Consider the following 20,805-nt stretch of genomic DNA (forward strand, 5'->3'; position numbering starts at 1 on the left):
TTTGTAACTTCTCTCTTTCAACTGGCTCGAGATTCAAGAAGCCATGCGTCTTTCTTTATAAGTGAATTTTCCGGGCCAGCGGCCGACCCCTGGGCTAGTACGTCATTCAAGAATTTTTGACAGCCGGGTCCTCGCTGCGACGCTGGTACAACTTTTTTTTTTTTGTCCAGCATTTTCTTGGTCAACTCCCAGCCTTGCCCACGCCATGCCGATATAACATATATATTTCTAATTCCGTTCCTCGATCGCAATGCCGTCTACAGATGTTGCGGAGCTCCAAAAAAAGCTCTTCAAGCGCATGGGCTTGAGTGTGCCGGAAGAGAAACCTCAGACGCAAAGGCGCCCGTTGAAGCAGACCCAAGGAAGTTACAGCCAAGTTTCGCGCCGGAAAGCCCAGAGAGCGCAGAAGAGGGCGCAGAGCCACGCGAAACACCCTGCTCCTACGAGGAAAGGTGCCATTGGGGCCGCGATTCCTCGCCAAGAGAGGAAACCTCAGCGACGGCCGGCTGCCCCAGTAGAATCAGCATCCAGCGATGACGACGCGACGCCAGACGAACAAGATGACGACTTGTCTCAAGAGTCCGACGAAGATCTCGGCAGCGATCTCGGCAGCGAAGACGAACTGGAGGACGGAGACGATTTTGACTTGGACGACGAGAGCCTTTCTGAGGGTGACGAGGCGCAGACGCCAGGGAAAGGGCCATCACGATACGAGGGCCTCCCCACGGCTGTCCGCGAGAAATTAGCCCAGGACGATAAAGAGATTGAAGAATTCGAAAAGAAACTGCGCATCAAGAAAGGTTCTTCCTCGCTGCCGAAAGCTTTCAGAGATGATGGGCTCGACGAGATTTTGGGGGATGTTGGGTCGGACCATGAGACGGCGGAAGCCGACGATTCGCTGAAACGAAAACGGCAATTCGATGACTGGCTGGCTTCAAAGAGGAGGAAAGCAATGCCTGAGGCAGCTTCGGCGCCGTTGGGTGGCTCTGATGACTCTGATGGCTCAGGGGAGGAAGAGGACTTTGGGTTCTCAGACGACGATGATGATATGGACGACCATGAAGGAGACGCGTCGCATGACTCCAAGCCCAAGGTCAAGGAGAATCCGTACGTGGCGCCTACGACAGGAGCAGTTGTCGGCAAATATGTCCCTCCTTCCTTGCGGAAAGCCGCCAACTCAGAATCAGAAGCGCGCATGCGGTTGCAGAAACAGATCCAAGGTCTGGTCAATCGTCTCACCGAAGCGAATATTCTTGGCATAGTCAAGTCTGTGGAGGATCTCTACCAGAACAACGCCCGTGGTGATGTTACCGAAATCCTCACGAGCACGGTTCTGGCGCAGATGTACAAGTCTTCCAGCGTTCCGGACCAGTTCCTGGTTCTGACAGGCGGCTTTTCCGCTGCAGTCTACAAGGTGATTGGATCTAGCTTTGGCTCCCATCTCATACAGCAGATTGTGGTAAGCTTTGGGGAATCTTACAAGAATGCCACGCAAGAAGGGACCAGTTTTTCGGAAATTCCAAAGGAGTCTTCGAATATTCTCGGATTCCTCACACAGCTATACCTCTTTGAGGTTGTCAGCTGCAAAATCATGTTTGATTACATGGAAAGATTCCTTGCGGATCTGAACGAGCTGAACGTCGAGCTTCTTCTGCGCATCTGTCGCATGGCAGGCCGTCTTCTACGAAGAGATGACCCCAATGCGCTCAAGCATGTCGCATCGATTCTCAACAAAGCAGTCAACGAAGCTGGGTCTACGGAATTGTCTGTACGAACAAGATTCATGGTTGAGACGATCAATGATCTTGGCAAGAGCAAGCCCAAAGCGCGAGGATTGGACTCTTCCGTTGTATCGGACCACGTCCTTCGCATTCGAAAAAAGCTCGGCGAGCTGAAATCCCAGTCACGGAGACTCGATGGTCTTGCTCCAATGGGCTTGAATCTGCAGGACATCGAAAAGGCAGACACGAGGGGCAAATGGTGGTTGGTGGGAGCAAGTGTTCCAGCCAAGGAGACATATCAAGATTCGGAGGAGAAGTCGGCAGCCGCTGCGAAGAATGACCGTCTTGACCTGTCCGACGACAACGAGGACATGGATATCGTGCTGCCAGACTTTCCCAAGAAGGCCCGCGGCCAGGGCTTCCACACCTCGGCACAAATTGCCATTTTCACCGCCATCATGTCCGCGTCAGATTATGAGCAAGGGTACCGTCAATATGCCAACCTCAAGCTGAGAAAGGACGATCAGGGCGAGATTGCTCGCGTCCTTGTGCAATGCGTTGGGAGTGAGGCGAACTACAACGAATACTACGCACTCGTGGCCAAACAAGCCTGCGCAAACAACAGAATCAGATTTGCCTTCCAAGACCGGTTATGGAAGATCTTCCGGAATCTTGGGGAGCTCATGTTCGGCGAAGAGCCAGAGGACGAGGAGAGTGCCGAAAGCGAGCAGATGAAGGATGAGCGACGCCTTTGCCATGTGGCTCGCTTTTATGCAGGCTTGATATTCGATGGAGCGTTGAACATCAACATATTAAAGCCTCTGAATCTCCCTAGGCTGAACAAGTGGACTCTTCTGGTTGTCGAGCAGCTCATCATCAGTCTGCTACAGGCCTGCCGGGGGAGCGAGGCAAAGGAGGACGTCAGGGTCGCCAAAGTGTTTGGCGTAGTGGCAGAAGTACCAACGCTTGTAGCAGGCATGGATTGGTTCCTTCGGAAGAAGGTACGGAAAAGCAAGTTGCTGACGTCAAAGGAGCTGAAGAAGTTGGAGAGGGTAAGGGGGAAAGCTGAAGCTACCGTCCAGGCTCAGGCGGCGAGGGAATGATCCCGAATAGGGGTGCCGTTCTCTTCCCCTGTTCTTCTTCATCCCTCCCCTACCAAGCATCATAGGTCAAACCAAGAGCAAGAACGACATGAGATATCAACCTACAGCTAGATGATGGTTACAACATTTGAGCAATGTATTGGAATGTATGAAGTCGGAAGGGCTCGCAGACCCGATTGCCGAGGATCTGAGGCTCAACGAAAACCACTAGGAACGCAGCTTACAGTGTCCGTGACGGTGTTCTGAATTGGTCATCAGCCTTTGCCCCATGACTCCGACTTGATCTCGTCCAGTACCTCTGGTGGCAATTCGCCGCCTCTGGACAAAAGATATGTCATATATAACCCGAGACTTTTGCCCGGGTTTACTGTACTGAGATGGCTAGCATCATCGTTTGATAGCAAAACGAACTCGAGATCTATAGCAGTGAGCGTCCCGTATCTAAGCGAGGATAACCCAGGCCGAATTGCGCCGCTGGACCGGAGAGTACCTGAGAGTACCTCGCGACGACCTGTCGAGGGGCAAAAGGAGCGACAGGCCAAGGCCGCGGGGCGCGAAGAATACCCCACCACAGCTCTGACACACGAGGTAGCGCTGGAGTATCTGCTGCGTACCCATCAAGTTGCCGAGTGCAGCAAGTTTCCAGTTGGTTCAGGCTGTTGAGGTAATCACAAACAGCGCCTGTGCACCGTCAAAGACGCCAGCGGAGCTTCCCTAAAACCGGCGGGCCAAATTGCTATAGTACCTACCTATAGTCAGCCCCAAAAAGCTGATTGTTTGATACCTACCGTTACAAGTTCTTCTCGGACCTCCCCCCAAACCGAACCAACTTCTTTCTGCCTCTCCTCCACCAATTCATCACATCGCAACCTGCAATACGGTAGCCCAGCATGCTTGTTAGCCGCCTGATACCCCGAAGTGCCGTCCGCACGCTGCCGAGCAGGCAATTGACGTGAGCGCCCGGTTTTTGTTTCGGAGCAGGCCCGATGGTCTGCGATAGTGGAAAATCTCTCGCGATGGCTTGCTAACCCGCATCTCTGTCCAGTCTGTCTCGATGGAGCCGAGGATTCGCCTCTGCCTCTGGTTAGTCGCCCTGAAAAGAATAAGGAAACGGAGAAGAGGATACGGTCGTTTGGCATGCGCGAACCCATGTGCTAACTCGCGGGACAGAGGAGAAGGACCTCATCATCATTGGAGGTGGTGTTGCCGGATATGTCGCGGCTATCAAGGCCGGACAAGAGGGCATGAAGGTAAGGGGAACAGGCGGGCATTTTCTCTGATGCTCTGATACTGGGAGCATCGAAAACTGACTGTCTCTGCGCGTAGGTGGCCTGTATCGAGAAGCGAGGCACCCTCGGCGGTACCTGTCTCAATGTTGGCTGCATTCCCTCAAAATCTCTGCTCAACAACTCGCACCTGTACCACCAGATCCTCCATGACTCAAAACACCGCGGTATCGAGGTCGGCGAGGTCAAGCTCAACCTCGAGAACTTCATGAAGGCAAAGGAGACCGCCGTCACCGGCCTGACCAAGGGCGTCGAGTTCCTGCTCAAGAAGAACGGCGCCGAGTACATCAAGGGTACCGGCTCCTTCATCAACGAGAACGAGATCAAGGTCAACCTCAACGACGGCGGCGAGTCCGTCCTCCGCGGCAAGAACATCCTCATCGCCACCGGCTCCGAGGCTACCCCCTTCCCCGGCCTCGAGATCGACGAGAAGCGCGTCATCACCAGCACCGGTGCTATTGCGCTGCAGAAGGTCCCCGAGACCATGACTGTCATTGGCGGTGGTATCATTGGACTTGAGATGGCCTCCGTCTGGTCACGACTGGGAACCAAGGTTACCGTTGTCGAGTTCCTCGGCCAGATCGGAGGACCCGGCATGGACACCGAGATCTCCAAGGCTACCCAGAGAATCCTCAAGAAGCAGGGTATCGAGTTCAAGCTCAACACCAAGGTTGTCAGCGGCGACACTACCGGCGAGCTTGTCAAGCTTGACATTGATGCTGCCAAGGGTGGCAAGCCCGAGAGCGTAAGTAGCGAGTCCAACGATAGCCCGGTAGTCATCCCATAGCCGGGGGCTAACCTGCGTCGCAGATTGACTCCGAGGTTGTCCTCGTCGCCATCGGCCGTCGTCCCTACACCCAGGGCCTGGGCCTGGAGAACATTGGCCTCGAGCTGGACGAGCGCGGCCGCGTCATCATCGACTCCGAGTACCGAACCAAGATCCCTCACATCCGCTGCATTGGTGACGTGACCTTCGGCCCCATGCTTGCCCACAAGGCCGAGGAGGAGGCCGTTGCCGTTGTCGAGTACATCGCCAAGGGCCATGGCCACGTCAACTACGGATGCATCCCGTCCGTCATGTACACCCACCCCGAGGTCGCCTGGGTCGGCCAGTCTGAGCAGGACCTCAAGAGCCAGAACATCCCCTACAAGATCGGCACCTTCCCCTTCAGCGCCAACTCCCGAGCCAAGACCAACCTCGACACGGACGGCCTCGTCAAGATCCTTGCCGATCCCGAGACGGACCGCCTGCTGGGCGCCCACATTGTCGGCCCCGGCGCCGGCGAGATGATTGCCGAGGCTACCCTGGCCCTCGAGTACGGCGCTTCGAGCGAGGACATTGCGCGAACCTGCCACGCCCACCCCACGCTTTCCGAGGCCTTCAAGGAGGCTGCCATGGCCACTCACGCCAAGGCCATCCACTTCTAAGCTGGGGAGGTCGTTTCAGGCATGCTTACCGGCGGGACCCCCGTTCGGAGTGGGAGAGGTGTATAGGCTGAGTCAAAACATCGTTGGCCTAGCCTGGGAGAAGGTTCTCCCAAATTCAATGGGTAGTGTGTAGCGAGGAGGAAAAGCACAAAAATATATATAGATATGGGGATGCAGCGAAGCATGTCTGCATACCCAGGAGTGACCGAGGAGGACAAATGTCGGGGAACTGAGGAAACTGGATCTATCTTGTAGAATCGAGTCTTCTTCAAGGGTTGTATAACTATCATCATCAATAATAAAAGCAAAAAAAGAAGCAAGCATTGTTTGACCGTTTCTTATCAAGGGTTACCTCGTACAAAAGGCACTGAAACATAGAAAGAAGACACCCTTTTCCCAAACTCTTGTCATTAAGAAACATTTCTACTTCGTACACCAACCGTAACCCCCGGAATGAGGTGGGTCGTAAGTGTAATGTGCTTCTAGCAATCGCTAACGCTCAGCTCACAAAAAAAAAAAGCTGGCAAACGCTGTGTCGCCGAAGAGGTAACCTCAATCTATCAAGGCGACAGGAAGCACAAGATCTAATGTCTGTCTGGTCGTCCCACAATGTCCCGTGTATTCCCCTCATTAACCGCCATCCAAAACTCCCTTGAATTTCAACCCAGGCAAGAACAAAAAAAGGTCCGGGATTAAAAGACTCCTCCCCCACGACGGTGATGCGTCTGTCGGAACTGGTTAATCAGTCCGAGAACACCACCCTCTGGCTCGTTGGAGTTGGCCATGCTGTTCTCCTTGCTGAGATCCCTGCCTGGTGATGTTTGCCACATGGACTCCCCGAGCATAGCTCCGGCCTCGGTGCTGTCTCCTGCCGCCCCTGTAACACTTGCGTCCGTCTCAAAGGGCTCTTCGGGGATCTGAATGTCGGCACGATGGGCTCCCCTGGATGGACGCGGGTGCTTATACGGTCCTCTGCCGGCCACGCTTGTGATGGAAGGTTGGTGACGGGCATCTAACAGCATGGACGCCATGGGTGACGGCTGCGTGATGCTGTGCCCGCCTCTGGCGAACGCGCCCAGACCCGCTGTTCGGCTCCTATTTCTGCCTGTTTCTGCAACCCCTACCTGAGAGGCTTGCATGTCAGCTGCGAGAGTGGGCGAATTCAGGTTTGGAAACGCAGGTGGAGGATGGAATGGCTGCTGCGCTCCCGGCGGCAAATGTCCGGGGATGCCGGTCTTGGGGTTGATAACGTAGTTATCGAGGAATCCATAATAGGACGCTGCCATCTTGCCATGTTTTGTCGAGTAATAATCCTCACGCACGTCGTTCGTGGCTCCTCGTCGATCCACGCCTTGCCCGGGCCCCTTCTTGAAGTCGAATACGGCAAACGAGCAGACGTAGCCCAGCCCATCCACATGCACCGTAAACTCCCGGAAGAAGTCCACGATCTGGTCACTGCACTTGGGCAACGACAGCAGCAGTAGCAAGGGGGTGGTGATGATGCCCAGAACTTCTTCCAGAAAGATGACCACTTTCATCTTGTACAATTCCGAAAACTCCTGCTTGACTTCGAAGCTGTGAAGCCTCCCCTGCCAGTGATCAGGCATATAATGGGTATACTCAATGACGTTCCTCAGAGCATACTCGGGATTGAATACCGAAGCCTCTTCGGACACCATTCCCCGAGTGATGGCCCAAATGCCTCCAAAGATTCCCAGGTAGAACAAAGCAGTCCGGTCCTGGGTAATTTCAAACGACAGGAAGAGTTCCGAATCAAGGAGAGTGCAGACTGCCAGGATGGCAGTAAGTGCGCCAGACATGAAGGAGATGCTTCTTGCAATCTCTTCCGTCATGCGCTTGGGAAACTGGTCGATGTATCGGGTCGCAAACGGAAACGACATGTGAAGTCGTTCGTAAAAGATGTGAGGAAGCTCGTTGAACTCGCGGAATTTCCATTCAGCAAGCGACGTGTACTTGCGGGTTGCCGCGAGCTTTGGGTCCTTTTGATACTCCTGTAGGTGTGCATTAGTTAGCAGGAGAGTCACATGAGTTCTTGATAGATAAAGAAAACGTACATTGTAGTAAGTAAAGAAGTAGACAATGATCACGTATGCAAGCACGATGGGTGCGAATAAGAGGTTCAGCAACCCAGCAAAGTAGAATCGCTGCTTCAGCTTTTGGGCCAGGATGCCTCTCCGCTCGGCGCGCAGGAAATCTTGCTGTACTTGACCCAGTTCGTTAAATGCCATGTCAAGGATGCAGTAATGGAGATACCATTCCATGGTCTTTGAAAACAATTGACGACCGCGGAGGAAGGGAAACGGAAGCGACAGGTCGAGAATATCCTTGTTGATCATGGCGATGAGGTAGTTCTCCTTGCGCATCAGTCGGTTGGCAATGTCGTGAGCGTCGAGCCGCTCCTTAGACTGGCTACCGATAAAACGTCGCAGGTTCTGTGGTATATCGGTTGCCGTCCGGGGGTTCTGATCCCGCAGAGCCATGATCCTAGCAACAACATCCTGCCATGATATCGTCTGCATGTCCTGTTCCGGGATTTCGAGAAGAACGATGAAGAACTCGCGGATAAAGTGCAGACGGCGGATCTCAAAGAAGTACTGCACAGACTTCCAGATGAAGAAGAAGGAGTAGAGCCAGATGCCAAAGCTCCAGAGGCTCGACATTCTCTGGGTGCATCGAGGCACGACGACGTCTTTCAACGCCTGGCTATGCGGTACCTTGGAGTATTCAACACACTGGGTCAGAAATGTCAAGAGGATAGCCACAAACAGAGTTTCCCTGCGTATTGACGTTAGCTATGATGGCTTTCAACGGGGCTTAAAAAAGACGAAAGAACCATGAGCGGTACTTACAAGAGCCACAGGGCATTCGAACACATGATGCACCACATCCCGCCGCCCTCATAGTAGTCGTATACATCCCTCATGAAACTATCGAGATTCGTAATGTTGACCCATCTCCACAGGGCAGCATTCTTGCGATCAAAGGTCCTCCCCGTGTTAAGCAGAGACGTAAAGGGCGCCGACGTCGGCGGAGGACGCGGATTGGGAGGGTCCATCCTTGCCTCCTCGGCGTGTGGCCGCCACTGGCCCCGGCCATGGCCGTGGCTCGACGAGGTGTCGCCGCCGCGATAATGCTGTGCTTCTGTATGGCCTGTCGTCGGATTTGCGTTGGCCGTGGCTTTGTTCGACTCGACGAGGAGCGATGCGGGCACGTCGTCGTCGCCTTCGTCATCATGATGCGGCCATCGTATGGGAGGGCCCCGGTTGCCGCTTGAGCCTCCCCGGGCATCCTGGTGAAGGCTGTTCGATCCGGGGGACAGCATGCTGTCGGCGTTGTTGCGTCGTGATGCGGCGGCAAGCGTCGGTGCAGGTATGGTGCCAAAGACCCTGCTGGAGGTGTCACCTCGAGGCCGGGCCTCGACGTCGTCGTCGTGATCGTCGTAGGCTCGCAGCTGTTCGTAAAACGACCGACCGCCGTGTGTAGACGATGTAAGCTGTGAGAATAACTTGGGAGCCATCTTGAGGGCGGCTCAGTCACAGAGCGAAGTTATTGGGTTTCCAGCTCCAGGCTACCATGTTCATGTGGAATCGCCCGCGAGAATGGGAGGGAGAACGGGCCCGAGACCGTCGATCTGCAGTGTGCCAGCGATGCACATATCAATGCCCTTTTGCGCAAGGGAAGCTGTAGAGAGGAGAGGAGATGCCGGAGACTTGGTCGGAGAGGGCAGACAGTCAGCTGGTGGCGGAGCAAAGTTACTGCCTGATGGCCGTCAGGTGGCTGTTTGATGGATGGAGTTGTCACGAGCTATGATCTAAGCGTGCCGGGAGTGACAACTTGAAGTACCCAGATCTCAATGAAGGGAAGCTAACTAAGTACCCAAATATAGCAGAGTGGATCGCCTGAGCAACTGCCGTCCTCGGCGGATCAACCAGCATCGTGTACAAAAAGCTGAATATGACGTTTTTACTGCCATTACGTTACTTTTTGGAATATATTTAAAGTGTATATTGATTAGGTGGTTTACGATGTCCATCTGAAGTTAAAGAATAGGTAAACAAACGGATGCATTTATTTACAAGTAGATATACACGTTGGCTCACTTGATCTTCCCCTGTAAAATACACTTGGATGGAATCTATTTACTATCTTTTATTTTTTTTCCCCTCAACATTGAGAAAAGTAATTATAGCCTATTGCTTTGTATAACCTCTATAATTACTGTATGCGAGTATCCCTTACAGACTGTCGTTACGTTTGATAAAGTACGCTCTAGAAAAGGAAGAGAAGCAAGTCAGCATGCTAAATCATCATATTATCGTGCTGGGGGTAGAGAGCGCAACTCACTTTGAAAACTCATAGGCCGACCAGCAGATCGCGGTGCTGGGCATTGTTGTGACAACCCTGGGCCTGACTCCCTTGAAGAAGCCCCTGAAACCCTCTCTTCTATACAGCAGCTTGCAGCCTTCCATGAAGCCGCTGACGTTTCGAACTTGCGGATCGGAGGACGTGCCTCTCGTTTGTAGGATGGTCTTGATCACGTCCATGGGCGTGGTGAGACCAGCGGCAAAGCCACCGGCAACGGCGCCGGCGAGACAGTGCGTGACGGGATCGTATGCCTTCTGCGGGTTCATGGCGGTGGAGATGGATTCGTAGGCGAGGAATTGGAGGGCCGTGAAGGGAACGGTCATGGACAGCGTGGTCGGGTAGGAAATGTAGAAAGCGCCGATGCCCTCGTTTCGGTAGACGTACTTGGCGCAGTCGACCATGGAGCGATACATCTTTCGAGACTCTTGCATCTGCATGCGCTGCTTGATGACTGAAGAAGAGGTTAATGATTACCCTTGCGCTCGCCCGTGAGTCTCGAGGCGCAACACGATTACATACCATCAAATGGGTTCATGAAGGCATCGCTGGCGATTGTAGCTGCGGCACCACTTGTGGCTGCAGGACATCGAGTTAGTCTTGAAGCGAGGATACCGAGGTTTCGAGTGAAGGGCAAGGCTCACCAGCAGCAAGAGGGTGGTGGACGCCCACCTGATTGCCGCCCATGGCATGTTTGACGGCTTCGTAGGTCGCAAAGTAGACAGCGTGGGCGGGACCTGCAGCACCATCACGTTAGTTACCAGGGGAGAAGTTAAGAACGCCAAACAAGCGCTATAGCCCGCCGTGAACACGAGAGGGACCTACCGGCTCCCACAATGACGCTGGACATGCCGCGCCATAAACTAAAGACACCCTCGGTCCGCGCGACTTGGAATATATTTCGGAGAACGCTGTTGTGTGTTATCGTTCCATGCGGCTGCAGGACTTGCATTCGCGTCTACCATCGGAGAGCTCAGCGTCAGCAACGAGACCGTGAATGAAGCGGCGGCTGGGCATTACCTTGATCGCATCAATTGGATACATGACGGTGTGTTCCTTTGGCCTTTCGTCAGCAGGCGTTCGAGCAGGCGAGACTCAGGCAGAGGCCGAGTCCCCAATTCCGTCCCATCACTCACAGCAATGCCAGCAAAGGCACCTGCAGCCATGTTCTGCAGCAGAGAGAAGTTTGGCGGAAGGGATTCATAGCTACACCACCACCGAAACGGTCAGCCCCAATTGCAACATATGCCAGCAACAGTTTTTCTCCCTCATTCTCCTCCTCTCTTTCTCGTCTCCACCTCTTTCTCTTTGCATTGTCGTCCATCGCGCAATTGTGCGCAACACGAAAGAGACCAGGAAAAAAAAAGAAAAAAGCCCGTAAGCTGTACCAAAGGGAGGGGCGATTGCTCACTCGTAGTCCTCCTCCTCCACCGGCTTGCCACTCGGCGGCTGGGCCATCACGGCCACAGCGTCAGGAGCTGCGCCAAAGGTCTTGGAATCGACGGCAGCCAGGTTGGCGGATTGCAGCGTGCTGAGGGCAGCACGGCCGGCGGTTTGATTTGTATGGTGGTCTCGAGGGGACTGGGGTTCGAAGGGCGAGGGGGTGGGCGGAAGAGAGCTGCTGCGGGCGGTCGGCGGACGGAAGCGCAAAATCGACTTTGCGGTTTGGCGGGCAGCCGCGGCTAGATAGTAGAGATAGAGATAGACGAGATGATGGAGAACTGACGATATCGGCGGGAGCTTTCGCGCGGAGGGTCGGTCGCAAAAAAGAAAAAAAAATCTCAGTGACAAGGTCGGATCAAGGGCAGGCGAATGACGACAGCCAGCTCGAGCAGGCGAACAATTGAGGCGGGCGACAGACTGGCAGAAACGGGGAACAAAGTGCTTGCTTGGATTATTATGATCGCGACCAGATTAGCCAGGGAGCCACAAAGTCCTGAGCCGGCCAGCCTGGAGAGCGGATCCGCCAGCATCCGGGGCTATAAAATATAAAAATCAAAATTTCCCACCCTCTTCTCCGTTGACGGCCTCGGAGTCCGGGAGGCAATTGCGAGGTGTGCGAGGGCCCCACCTTGGGCGACTTTTTTTTGTTCTGCTCAGCTGCGGAGTAAAGCCGGGATATTCACGTAGTTGTAAGTACTTATAGTAGATGGCCGATGATGACTCCGGATATAATACATCAGCAACTAAGATGGATATTACGAATCATCACTGTCATACAGATAGTCATGTGAGAGAGAAGAGGACGGTAACGTGGCAATGCAAGAACCGGGACTCTGCTGCTTTCATGACATTGTATCCAGGTATTGATTGATTCTTTTGCACGCTACGCACTGGTGATGGTGGTTCATGATGATGATGAGAAGGTATAAGAGTGAGAGGGCGAGCAAAAAAGGACACAACCCGAAAGAACAAAAAGGAAACCAAAAAAAGAAGACGCCACTTCCCGACAGCAACAGCCCGCTCGCTACCCTCAGAATCCAAACGGCCCGCCGTTGAACTGAAACTTGAACTGCTGGCCACCGCCGCCCCCGGGCTGCTGGAACGCCCAGTGCTGGCCTCCTCCAAACGGCGAGCCCTGGAACGGGTTGCCTCGCTGCTCGTTCGAGTTGGGGTCGTCGCCTCTGTCGAACCGCGCCCGCAGCTCGGGGTCGCTCAGCACCTCGTACGCCTCGTTGATGGCCGCCATCTTCTTCTCCGCCTCCTCCTTGGTGACGCCCTGCTTGATTGCCTTGTCCGGGTGGTACTGCTTCGACGCCTTGCGGTATGCCGACTTGATCTGTTTCTCATCAGCATCGTGGGCCACGCCGAGGACCTTGTAGTAATCCTTGGTCTTGCTTCGCTTGAGCTCGATCTGAGCCTTGTTGAGAAGCGGGTTGATCTTGTCTCTCCTGTCCGGATGCGCGTTTGCCGCGCTCTCCAGCGTCTGGATGGCTGCCTCAAACTCCTCCTTTTTGAGCAGTGCCTTGGCGCGGTGCAAGAGACCCCAGAAGGACTCCTCGTTCAGCTTCAGCGCTTCCTCGCAATACTTATCGGCATGCTTGCTTGTTGACTGTCGTACATTGATGTTAGCTCAGGTGCTGCCAATGGCGCTGTGTCACATCCGTTCCCACTTACCTCGACGTAGGCCTGGCAAACCATGTCGACCAGCCGTTCGTGCAGTATGACTCTTCCTTTCTTGGGTATCCTTCCCTCCTGGCGCAACTCGTCGACCTGTTGCTGGACGGTCTGAAGGAGACCCGGGCCTTCTTCAGTCCCCACCAGCGCTCTGCTCGCTGTTGTGTATTGCCCCTTGTTCAGCGAACTAGTCGCCTTTGTGAATGCTTTTGATACGGCCTTTTCCTGCCTGTGCAGCTTCTTGCAGACTTTTGAGTCCGGGTCGGAGTGAAGGCACTTGCGGATCTGGTTGATACCAGCGTCGAAGTCGGCGAGGTTGTAGAACGAGACGGCCGAGATGACGACATGGGGCGTGGTGTCTCCGGGCCGCATCTGCAACACATGGCGCAGGTCGCCCATGCCCTCTTCCAGCTCGCCTCGCTCAAAGCGACAGTGGGATCGTGTCTCGCGCAACGGGGCATACCGCGAGGCGACGACGATGGCCTCCCCCGCATAGTTGACGCAGTCCTCCCACTGGCCGGCCTTTTCGGCGGCAAAGGCCAGCTTCATCGCCGCCTCGGCCGCATCGAGGCTCTGGACCTCGGGAGAGTCCGGCGCTTCGCCCGCCGCGGCGAATTCAGCTCTTGCGCCGTCCCATTCAGCGGCCTTGGCCTTGATCTTGGCGAGCTGCAGGTGGGCGCCCGGGAAGCCAGGCCGCAAGGCGAGCACCTTGTTGAAGTCCTCGGTCGCCTGGTTCGCGCGGCCGAGTGACAGGTACGTCGTCGCTCGCTTGAAGAAGGACAGGTAGTTGGTCGGGTCTCGGGCGATGGCGGCATCAAAGTAGGCCAGCGCCTCGTTGGTCTCGCCCTTTGTGAGATGGTCCTGGGCCGTGGTCAGGAGGGCCGAGACGGGGACATCCGAGGGGATGTCTTGCGACAAGACGGCGCCCGCCGATATCAGTGCAGCCGTCACCAAGAGGTTCGGCAAGCTGAGGCGCATCTTGGTGGCGGAGGCGCTTTGCGCGAACGAGGCAAGGTAGGTAGAGCAAGGACCTGAGAACGAGCGGGAGAGTGAGTGAGTACAAGCTCTTGTCGTCGTCGAAGAGCGAACACGAAGTAGCCGATGAGGGCGATTCGGATAAACAACAGTCGCAAGAGTGAGACGTGTCAAGAAAGACGCATCTGCTGTTATATTCCGGCTGCCACCAGGCGTGGCATGTGGGGAGCGGACGTCGTAAATGGAAGTCCAGCAAGTCCCCCGGCAAATGGAAATGGAATCCCAGAGAAAAAAAAGAGGGTACGCTGTCCTTTCGCTGGGCCCATGCCTGCATTAGCACCAGGTACAAGGTACGCACTCATGTGCTAATCGTAGCATGTCGCGATGCCAGCGCACGGTTTCGCACCGCCAAAGATGCCTTACAAGGCTGAAATGCCTGGGCTTGATTTCGTACATACCTATTCAGATCCGGATATGGCTCCTACAAGTATCTTACAGAAGCCGAGTATCTGAGCTCCTGGATAACACAACACGACTGTCACCTACATGTATCAGACCTCTTTACCATTGGCCCCGACAGCCTGCAGAATTAGGTACGCAAAAAGACGAAAAATGTAGCAAATAGAATTGCATCAAACCCCAGATTCTATCACGACTTACAGCTGCCTGAGAAAGTCGGACTCGCTTCCAATTGGGTATAAAATGAACGTTAAAGGGCCGTCATTCTGCATTTCTATATAGCGGCATCCTCGAAGAAGTGCCATACGGGTAACACCCACTAACCCCAAACCCACCACCGTTATCGTTATCGGCTCAATGCTAGGACTTACTCCATAATATCTTCCCTCCAACTCCATATTAGCGACATCCCACTTTCAACGGCATCTCATCCCAGTAGCAAACCTCCCGCTCGCTAGGATGGCCTCACAGCATCTCAGCCAGGACGAGGTCAGTCATTTCTCTCTCCTCTCCAGCCCCCCAATTGAGACCCTCACTCATCCAAACACCAACCTCATCATAACCCCCTCCCCCCCCCTCGCGCGCACCTTGTCATGATGATGCCCAACATGCTAACCCTCGTCCGTCAAACCCCCCAGTTCTTCGACAAACTCGGCTCCCTCTTCAACCACCGAAAAGGCAGCGACCATGGCGCCATATACCTAATCCAAAAACGCCGTAAGACACACACACACACACGCGCGCACAAAACGCATAACCGTTCCTCTCTCCCGTCAACGACAGATCTCCTAACATAACACGTAATAATCCGCAAAAAGTCACATACGACCCCGCCGAACAACAATCAACAACAGCAAAGCTCTTCCCCGACCTCGCCCCCAACAAGCCCCTCCCCGTCCTCGTCCGTGCCACAAACGGCAAGTCCAAGCGCGACGCCCGCGCCGGCAAGGAGAAGCTCTCCGTCGTCGTCCAGCCCCACGAGCTCGACGCCTTCTACGCCCGCTACGCCGACGTCTGCAAGGCCGGCATGGCCGCCCTCAAGCCCAGGGACAAGAGTAAGAAGAGGGCCAAGGCGAAGAAGAAGAAGGCTGCGTCATAGGGTATGAAGAAAATGGAAATGGGAATACGAGACACGACTGAATGGAGGGGAGGAGAGGGGATGGAGCGAGGGGAGTACGAACGGTTTGGAAAACCGGCAATGGCAGGAAAAGGATGCGAATGAGTTAATAGCGGCTCATACCTTGCTCCAGCGGCTGGAATCTTTGTTGCTCTCTCAGGCGGCAACTGAAAACAGCAAGCTCAAACGGCAAGAAAAGCCCTCTTTGTTGGCATCAGCGAGTTTTGACAATCTTCGAAATCAATACAATACTGTGCTCCATCTCACCACGCAGCACCTTACCATGACATAGGCTTCTTCGAATCCCGGCATTCTGAAAGGCTACCGTAACATCCGTTTTACCGTCACGTTTGCCTTGTTTCAAGAGGGATCAGGAGGCATTACATTGGGCATCATTGCTGGAACATAGAGGCGTTGGAATGGCCGGATTCTTGCCATCTTCGATTGTCTGTAATAGAGGTATTCAGCCGGCTTTGTCTCGCGACCACGCCTAAGACGACGCTTGATATGACCTGTAGCCCGTCTCCAAGGTATCATTGTGTGCAAAAACTGTATATACCATGACTTCTGTAGCGAACCAGCCCGTCATGATACCGCCAATCCCCCTCCTGTCAACTCCCACGCCTGAGACTGCAGCCTGGGTCAACCTCGTATATGGGGGCATCCTTGGCCGCCCGTCCAGTCCATAAATCACGTTCACGCTGAAAACACGCATCTTCACCACGCTCTTGTTCCTTACGCACCATTTCGAAAGACAAAGACAATAGAAAACTCGATAACAACATTCGTCCTCCCAGCTGCCCTTTCCTTGCCGGAAAACTCGGATTCTTTTCCCCTGTCATCCTCCACAATAGCAATCCAGTTCCGCCGGACGAAATCCATGTTGCGAGCCATTGCTGTGTCGACGACGGAATGGCCCCCCAACTTGCGTGTTCAGACCCTTCCACGATTTTATGCTGACGTAGCGATTTTGCAAATCAATTTTTTCAGTAACCCTAGACGAAATGTGCGAATGAAATCAATGAGACGAAAAATGACGAATGATAGAGAGTCAAAGATCCCGGAGGGAGAACATGCGTCAAACGAAAAGAGAAAAAAGAAGAATCAAAGAGAAGGGTCAAAGGGGCTGGACAACAGGCCTTGGGATGGGTGAACCGGACCAGACAGCATGTTACTACATGATCTGGTCCTGCGTCAATCCAGCATGAGCGTCAGTTTCCATGCTGTCGCCGCCGGGCTGGTTCAGGTACTTGACGAAACTCAAGTTCAGCGGTCGACCACCGTACTGGTAGCCCTGAAACTTGGCGATTGCCGTCTCGGCGGTTTCCGGCGAGTCGAAGCGAACGACACCGGAACCCCGAGACCTGCCGCTGGGCTCGTACTGGATCTCGGCCTGTTCGACTTTGCCAATTGTCGTAAAGAGCTCAACCAGGTCGTCGTTGCTGGTCGACCAGGGCAGCTACGAGAGGGAGTCAGTCAGTTGTGGCCAGTGGACGGGGCGTTGCAGAGCAGCCAAACTCACGTTTCGAACATAGATGATCTCGCTTCTTTCCGTTCCTGCGGTTGCATTGTCGGTAAAGGGGTTGGGCAGCACTGCTGGTGCAGTGGAAGCATCGAAGCCGCCAGCGCCACCTCCGGCACCTGCACCGGGTCCGACGCCGCCGCCGAAGCCCCCACGTCCGCCAAAGCCACCGAAACCTCCGCGACCGCCGCCGAAGCCGCCTCGGCCGAATCCACCTCCGCCGAATCCACCACGCATTCCGCCGCCATAACCTCCACGGCCGCCGAAGCCCATGCCGCCGCCACCACCGGCAAACCGGTCCTCGCGAACTTCGAGCAGGCGGCCTTGCCAATCATAGCCGTTGAATTGCTGGATGGCGCTTCGTGCATCGTCCGGGCTCTCGAAAACAACAATTCCAGAGCCTTTAGGGCGACCATCAGGGCCAGTGTGCACATCGGCACGCAGCACCCCGCCGATTCGAGCTGCACAGGAGCGTTAACGTAATTGAACAACGGACGACGAGACCTTGTTCGAGGAAGAACAGTAGCTCACTTACCGGCCTGTCGGAAAAGATCTTTCAGGTCCTGCCAACCGACATTGTAAGGAAGCTAGAGGGGGGTCAGTGGATTATCCTTGGTACAAAACATTGGAGTGAGTTGAACAAACGTTAGCAACGTAGATCTGGCGGCCGCCGCCGCCTCCGCCGCCGCCACCTGGCGGACCGCCAGCATATCCAGGGTTGAATCCGCCGTGCATACCGCCGCCTCCGTATCCGCCACGAGCACTGGTTCCCGTGGCGCCAATGAATCGAGGTTCAGCCTCGCGGTCCTGAAGACGGGAGGAAAAGAAGGGTTAGAACGTCAGCGCCAGGCAAGAGACGAGTTCGGGAATCGGCTTGACCAACCTCTCTGACGTAGACAAGTCGACCCATAAGGTTTTGGTTGCTGAGTTGAGCAACAGCCTGCTGAGCTTGCTCCCTGGTTGCATACTCCACAATTCTGTTGACCACCGGTGGTTAGCAGCGGCAAAAGAGAGACGTGCTGTCAAGGCAGTTGAGGAGGACTTACCCGCATCCCTACAATGTATCCGAGGACAGCGTCCCACCCGTCAACCCAACCATCCATCAAAACCAGAAAGGGAAGAAAACCACAAAAGAAAGCCACCAAAGCTATGCGATGAAGCCCACCTTCGACATTCCATTTGGAAGTAATAGCACATCGGCAAAGAGCACCTCTCCAGCTGTGACATTGGAAATATCTCCCGTTAGTTGCTCATCCTTGACCGTCTCCATGCTCATAGAATCCTGTTCTCACCCTGTCTCATGAAGTCCTTGAGATGATGCCACTTAACATCGTACGAGAGGTTGCCGACGTAGACGCGGCGGTCCTGCTGGGACGTTTCGCGAATGTTGCTCATCATCTGCTCTCGGGCAGCGGCCCGTTCCTCGTAAGATCGCTGGGGTGCCTGTCCCCCGTAACCGCCAGCGGGACCACCGGCGGGTGCTGCTCCAGTTCCTGTCATTGGGGAGCGGTCGCGGCCCCGTCGATAGTCGTCTCGACTATTTGATCTGCTGCGAGGGGAATAAGAACGCCGACGAGACTGTCGGCCTGGACTCCTAGAACGTCGTCGAGGCGATCGAGACCTCTCACGCTGCGGCTCGATCAGTATAAGCAATCCCAGACAGAGGTGACGTGTGATGTGGACAGGGTTTGGCCAGGTGAACGGGTAATCTGGGGAGGTGGTCAAGCTACGAGTTGCCCAAGATGGCACTCGGCTTATTTTGTATGAGTCGATATAGAGAAAAAATCCTTAACCCAGTGAGACTCTTGCGTTCAACGCGAGGTTGAGCATTCGCCACAGCCCGAGCAATTGGATCAATGGCCTCGACCAGTCCAACTGACGCTCACAACAGCACAGCTGAGCGTCTGTCGGCGACGTCTTCCCCGTGGGTTACGGCGCAAGAGAACAGGGTGGCCGCTGCGGGGCGGCATTATAAGATGTGTTCAACAAGCCCAAGGCCAAGCCCGCAAGCCCGCAAGGGTGAGCGAGCACCACGGCGAGGGTCATGGCTGGGTGTAGGATGAAGGGGAGGAGGTCAAGTAAATGAGGTCAACTTACTGGTCGGTAGTTGTCGCCGGAGTCAGCTAAAAGATTGAGAGGTTAGAAACACGGCGCTGGAAGAGCCCTCTTCAAAAAATGAAAAGAAATTGTGCCAAAAGAGATGGAAGAAGAGACGGCCGGATTGAAATAATAGTCATGTACCCGGGTGGTGGTGGGGTGTAAAGTAATGAGAAGCATGCGGAGTAGCAAGGCGGGAGGACATGCAGGTAAGGGGGGTCAATGATAATGCAGTGGACAGAGAGAGGCGAGTCGAGAGGAACTGGACGTATCGGCGGGCAACGGGGGGCGGACAAGTTACATCCAAAGTGGTATCACGTTGAATGATCTTTTGCTCTGCTTTGTCCGAGGGGCGGCAGCTGCAAGACAGGAAGTGCAAACAAAGGCCCAGGCCACAGGCAGAAGCTTTTTCCTGCAGAGCCTGCCGAGACGAGGACAGCCAACCGAGGCAGGCAAAAACGCGTCTTGGCTGGAAAGGAAGAGCGTGATATGAGAGGGAGAGAGAGGGTTTTGGGGCAGATCGAGAGAAGAGCAGGATGGGAAGAACTTGCCCAGCCAGAGGCAGCCGCAGATGCAGAAGCAGCAGAGCAGAGGCTTGAGCAAAGCAGAGGGCGAGAGAGAGAGAGAAGAGACGTACCCATGGCGACGGATCAACGCGATACAAAGGAGCAGAGAGGCTTTGTGCCTTTGTGCCTCGAGCCTTGTCGCGCGTGCAGTGTGCAGTCAGAGGCAAGCCGGGTGTCTCAACAGATTGGAGGGCAGCTCGAGCCCAGGTCGCGACGACACGGCAGAATTATGGGTGGCTTCTGGTCCTGGAGAGAGGGCAAGCCACAGCAGAGGCAGCAGGTCAGCAGCTGGAGCGAACGGATCTCGCAGGGAACGGGCTGCAGCGCAGTACTCGTACCCAAAGGTAAGGTAGCTGGCGAGGCAGCAGGCAGTGCGAGAGGAGCAGGTCAGGTACAGTACCGGTAAGTCGCAATGGGCGCAATGCAATGGGTTGGGGGAGGGGGTACGAGGTAGGACAGAGGCGCATTGCTTGATTGTGGTCGAGCCTGGTGGTGAGAAGGGGAAAAGAACGCGCGGACCGGGAGGGGAGCAGGCGACCAATCAGCGCGCAGAGGCTGAGGGCGGCCGGAGGGGGGCCAAGCTGCAAGAGCTGCGACTAAGGTACAGTGCAAGGTCAGGTAAGGTACTCGGTACTGCTCCAGTACCTGAATCAGAGCAAACCTGAGGCGGAACTACCTCAGGAGCAGTACCTGTACTTGGACGTCGCAAGGCGTGACATGGCAGCGGTGCGTGCAGAAACCTCGAGGCCTTGCGCGTCGTGGCTAGAGCAGCATGTACCTGCACTGGCTGCAGATCTGGCTTCACAAGTATCCATACCCTGATGACGGTACTACATGTAGAGGTGCCAACATGATTCCACCACCTGCGCTGATAGGACTGCAGGTACCTCCTCCAGTGCTGTTGGAACGAGACAAATTTCTGTTCAGGCAGAAAAGACTAATGTACTAGCAATTGCAACAAAGAGATTTATTCTTCTAGGAAAGAGAATCGAGGGGAACAAAGAAAAGACGGCGCAAGAAGTGGCTTCCAA

The 20,805-nt window shown here is 54.8% G+C and overlaps 7 protein-coding genes across 7 annotated transcripts; 3 read left to right on the forward strand and 4 right to left on the reverse strand.

Moving 5' to 3' along the window:
* Positions 1 to 250: 250 nt before the first annotated feature.
* On the forward strand, positions 251 to 2,824 carry CCMA1212_000026 (Suppressor of glycerol defect protein 1; the record flags this gene model as incomplete). Its single annotated transcript, XM_073697512.1, has 1 exon — positions 251 to 2,824. One exon carries the CDS (start codon positions 251 to 253, stop codon positions 2,822 to 2,824), a length of 2,574 nt encoding a protein of 857 aa, XP_073563679.1.
* An 890-nt stretch (positions 2,825 to 3,714) lies between these two features.
* CCMA1212_000027 (Dihydrolipoyl dehydrogenase) lies at positions 3,715 to 5,538 on the forward strand (the record flags this gene model as incomplete). The annotated part of the gene is made up of 5 exons (XM_073697513.1): positions 3,715 to 3,776; positions 3,870 to 3,907; positions 3,995 to 4,074; positions 4,151 to 4,855; positions 4,921 to 5,538. The coding sequence occupies 5 exons, from the start codon at positions 3,715 to 3,717 to the stop codon at positions 5,536 to 5,538; spliced, it is 1,503 nt and encodes a 500-aa protein (XP_073563680.1).
* A 692-nt stretch (positions 5,539 to 6,230) lies between these two features.
* CCMA1212_000028 (uncharacterized protein) lies at positions 6,231 to 9,076 on the reverse strand (the record flags this gene model as incomplete). Its single annotated transcript, XM_073697514.1, has 3 exons — positions 6,231 to 7,550; positions 7,614 to 8,334; positions 8,409 to 9,076. The coding sequence occupies 3 exons, from the start codon at positions 9,074 to 9,076 to the stop codon at positions 6,231 to 6,233; spliced, it is 2,709 nt and encodes a 902-aa protein (XP_073563687.1).
* Positions 9,077 to 9,794: 718 nt separating this feature from the next.
* CCMA1212_000029 (uncharacterized protein) lies at positions 9,795 to 11,679 on the reverse strand (the record flags this gene model as incomplete). The annotated part of the gene is made up of 7 exons (XM_073697515.1): positions 9,795 to 9,828; positions 9,904 to 10,375; positions 10,444 to 10,500; positions 10,566 to 10,658; positions 10,747 to 10,879; positions 11,058 to 11,127; positions 11,333 to 11,679. Coding segments are annotated over 7 exons (1,206 nt in total), but the record flags the coding sequence as incomplete, so codon positions are not given.
* A 715-nt stretch (positions 11,680 to 12,394) lies between these two features.
* On the reverse strand, positions 12,395 to 14,069 carry CCMA1212_000030 (DnaJ-like protein subfamily C member 3; the record flags this gene model as incomplete). Its single annotated transcript, XM_073697516.1, has 2 exons — positions 13,039 to 14,069; positions 12,395 to 12,973 (listed from the first exon to the last, which is right to left on the reverse strand). The coding sequence occupies exons 1-2, from the start codon at positions 14,014 to 14,016 to the stop codon at positions 12,395 to 12,397; spliced, it is 1,557 nt and encodes a 518-aa protein (XP_073563009.1). The 5' UTR covers positions 14,017 to 14,069.
* A 1,011-nt stretch (positions 14,070 to 15,080) lies between these two features.
* Positions 15,081 to 15,571, forward strand: CCMA1212_000031 (uncharacterized protein; the record flags this gene model as incomplete). The annotated part of the gene is made up of 2 exons (XM_073697517.1): positions 15,081 to 15,189; positions 15,291 to 15,571. The coding sequence occupies 2 exons, from the start codon at positions 15,081 to 15,083 to the stop codon at positions 15,569 to 15,571; spliced, it is 390 nt and encodes a 129-aa protein (XP_073563008.1).
* A 1,192-nt stretch (positions 15,572 to 16,763) lies between these two features.
* Positions 16,764 to 18,611, reverse strand: CCMA1212_000032 (uncharacterized protein; the record flags this gene model as incomplete). Its single annotated transcript, XM_073697518.1, has 8 exons — positions 16,764 to 17,048; positions 17,112 to 17,572; positions 17,647 to 17,698; positions 17,757 to 17,918; positions 17,995 to 18,088; positions 18,158 to 18,165; positions 18,277 to 18,329; positions 18,404 to 18,611. 8 exons carry the CDS (start codon positions 18,609 to 18,611, stop codon positions 16,764 to 16,766), a joined length of 1,323 nt encoding a protein of 440 aa, XP_073563011.1.
* Positions 18,612 to 20,805: the final 2,194 nt, after the last annotated feature.

This window comes from Trichoderma ghanense (genome assembly GCF_004382785.1).
Source record: "Trichoderma ghanense strain CCMA-1212 chromosome Unknown scaffold_0, whole genome shotgun sequence".
In the NCBI taxonomy this organism is placed as follows: Eukaryota; Fungi; Ascomycota; class Sordariomycetes; order Hypocreales; family Hypocreaceae; genus Trichoderma; species Trichoderma ghanense.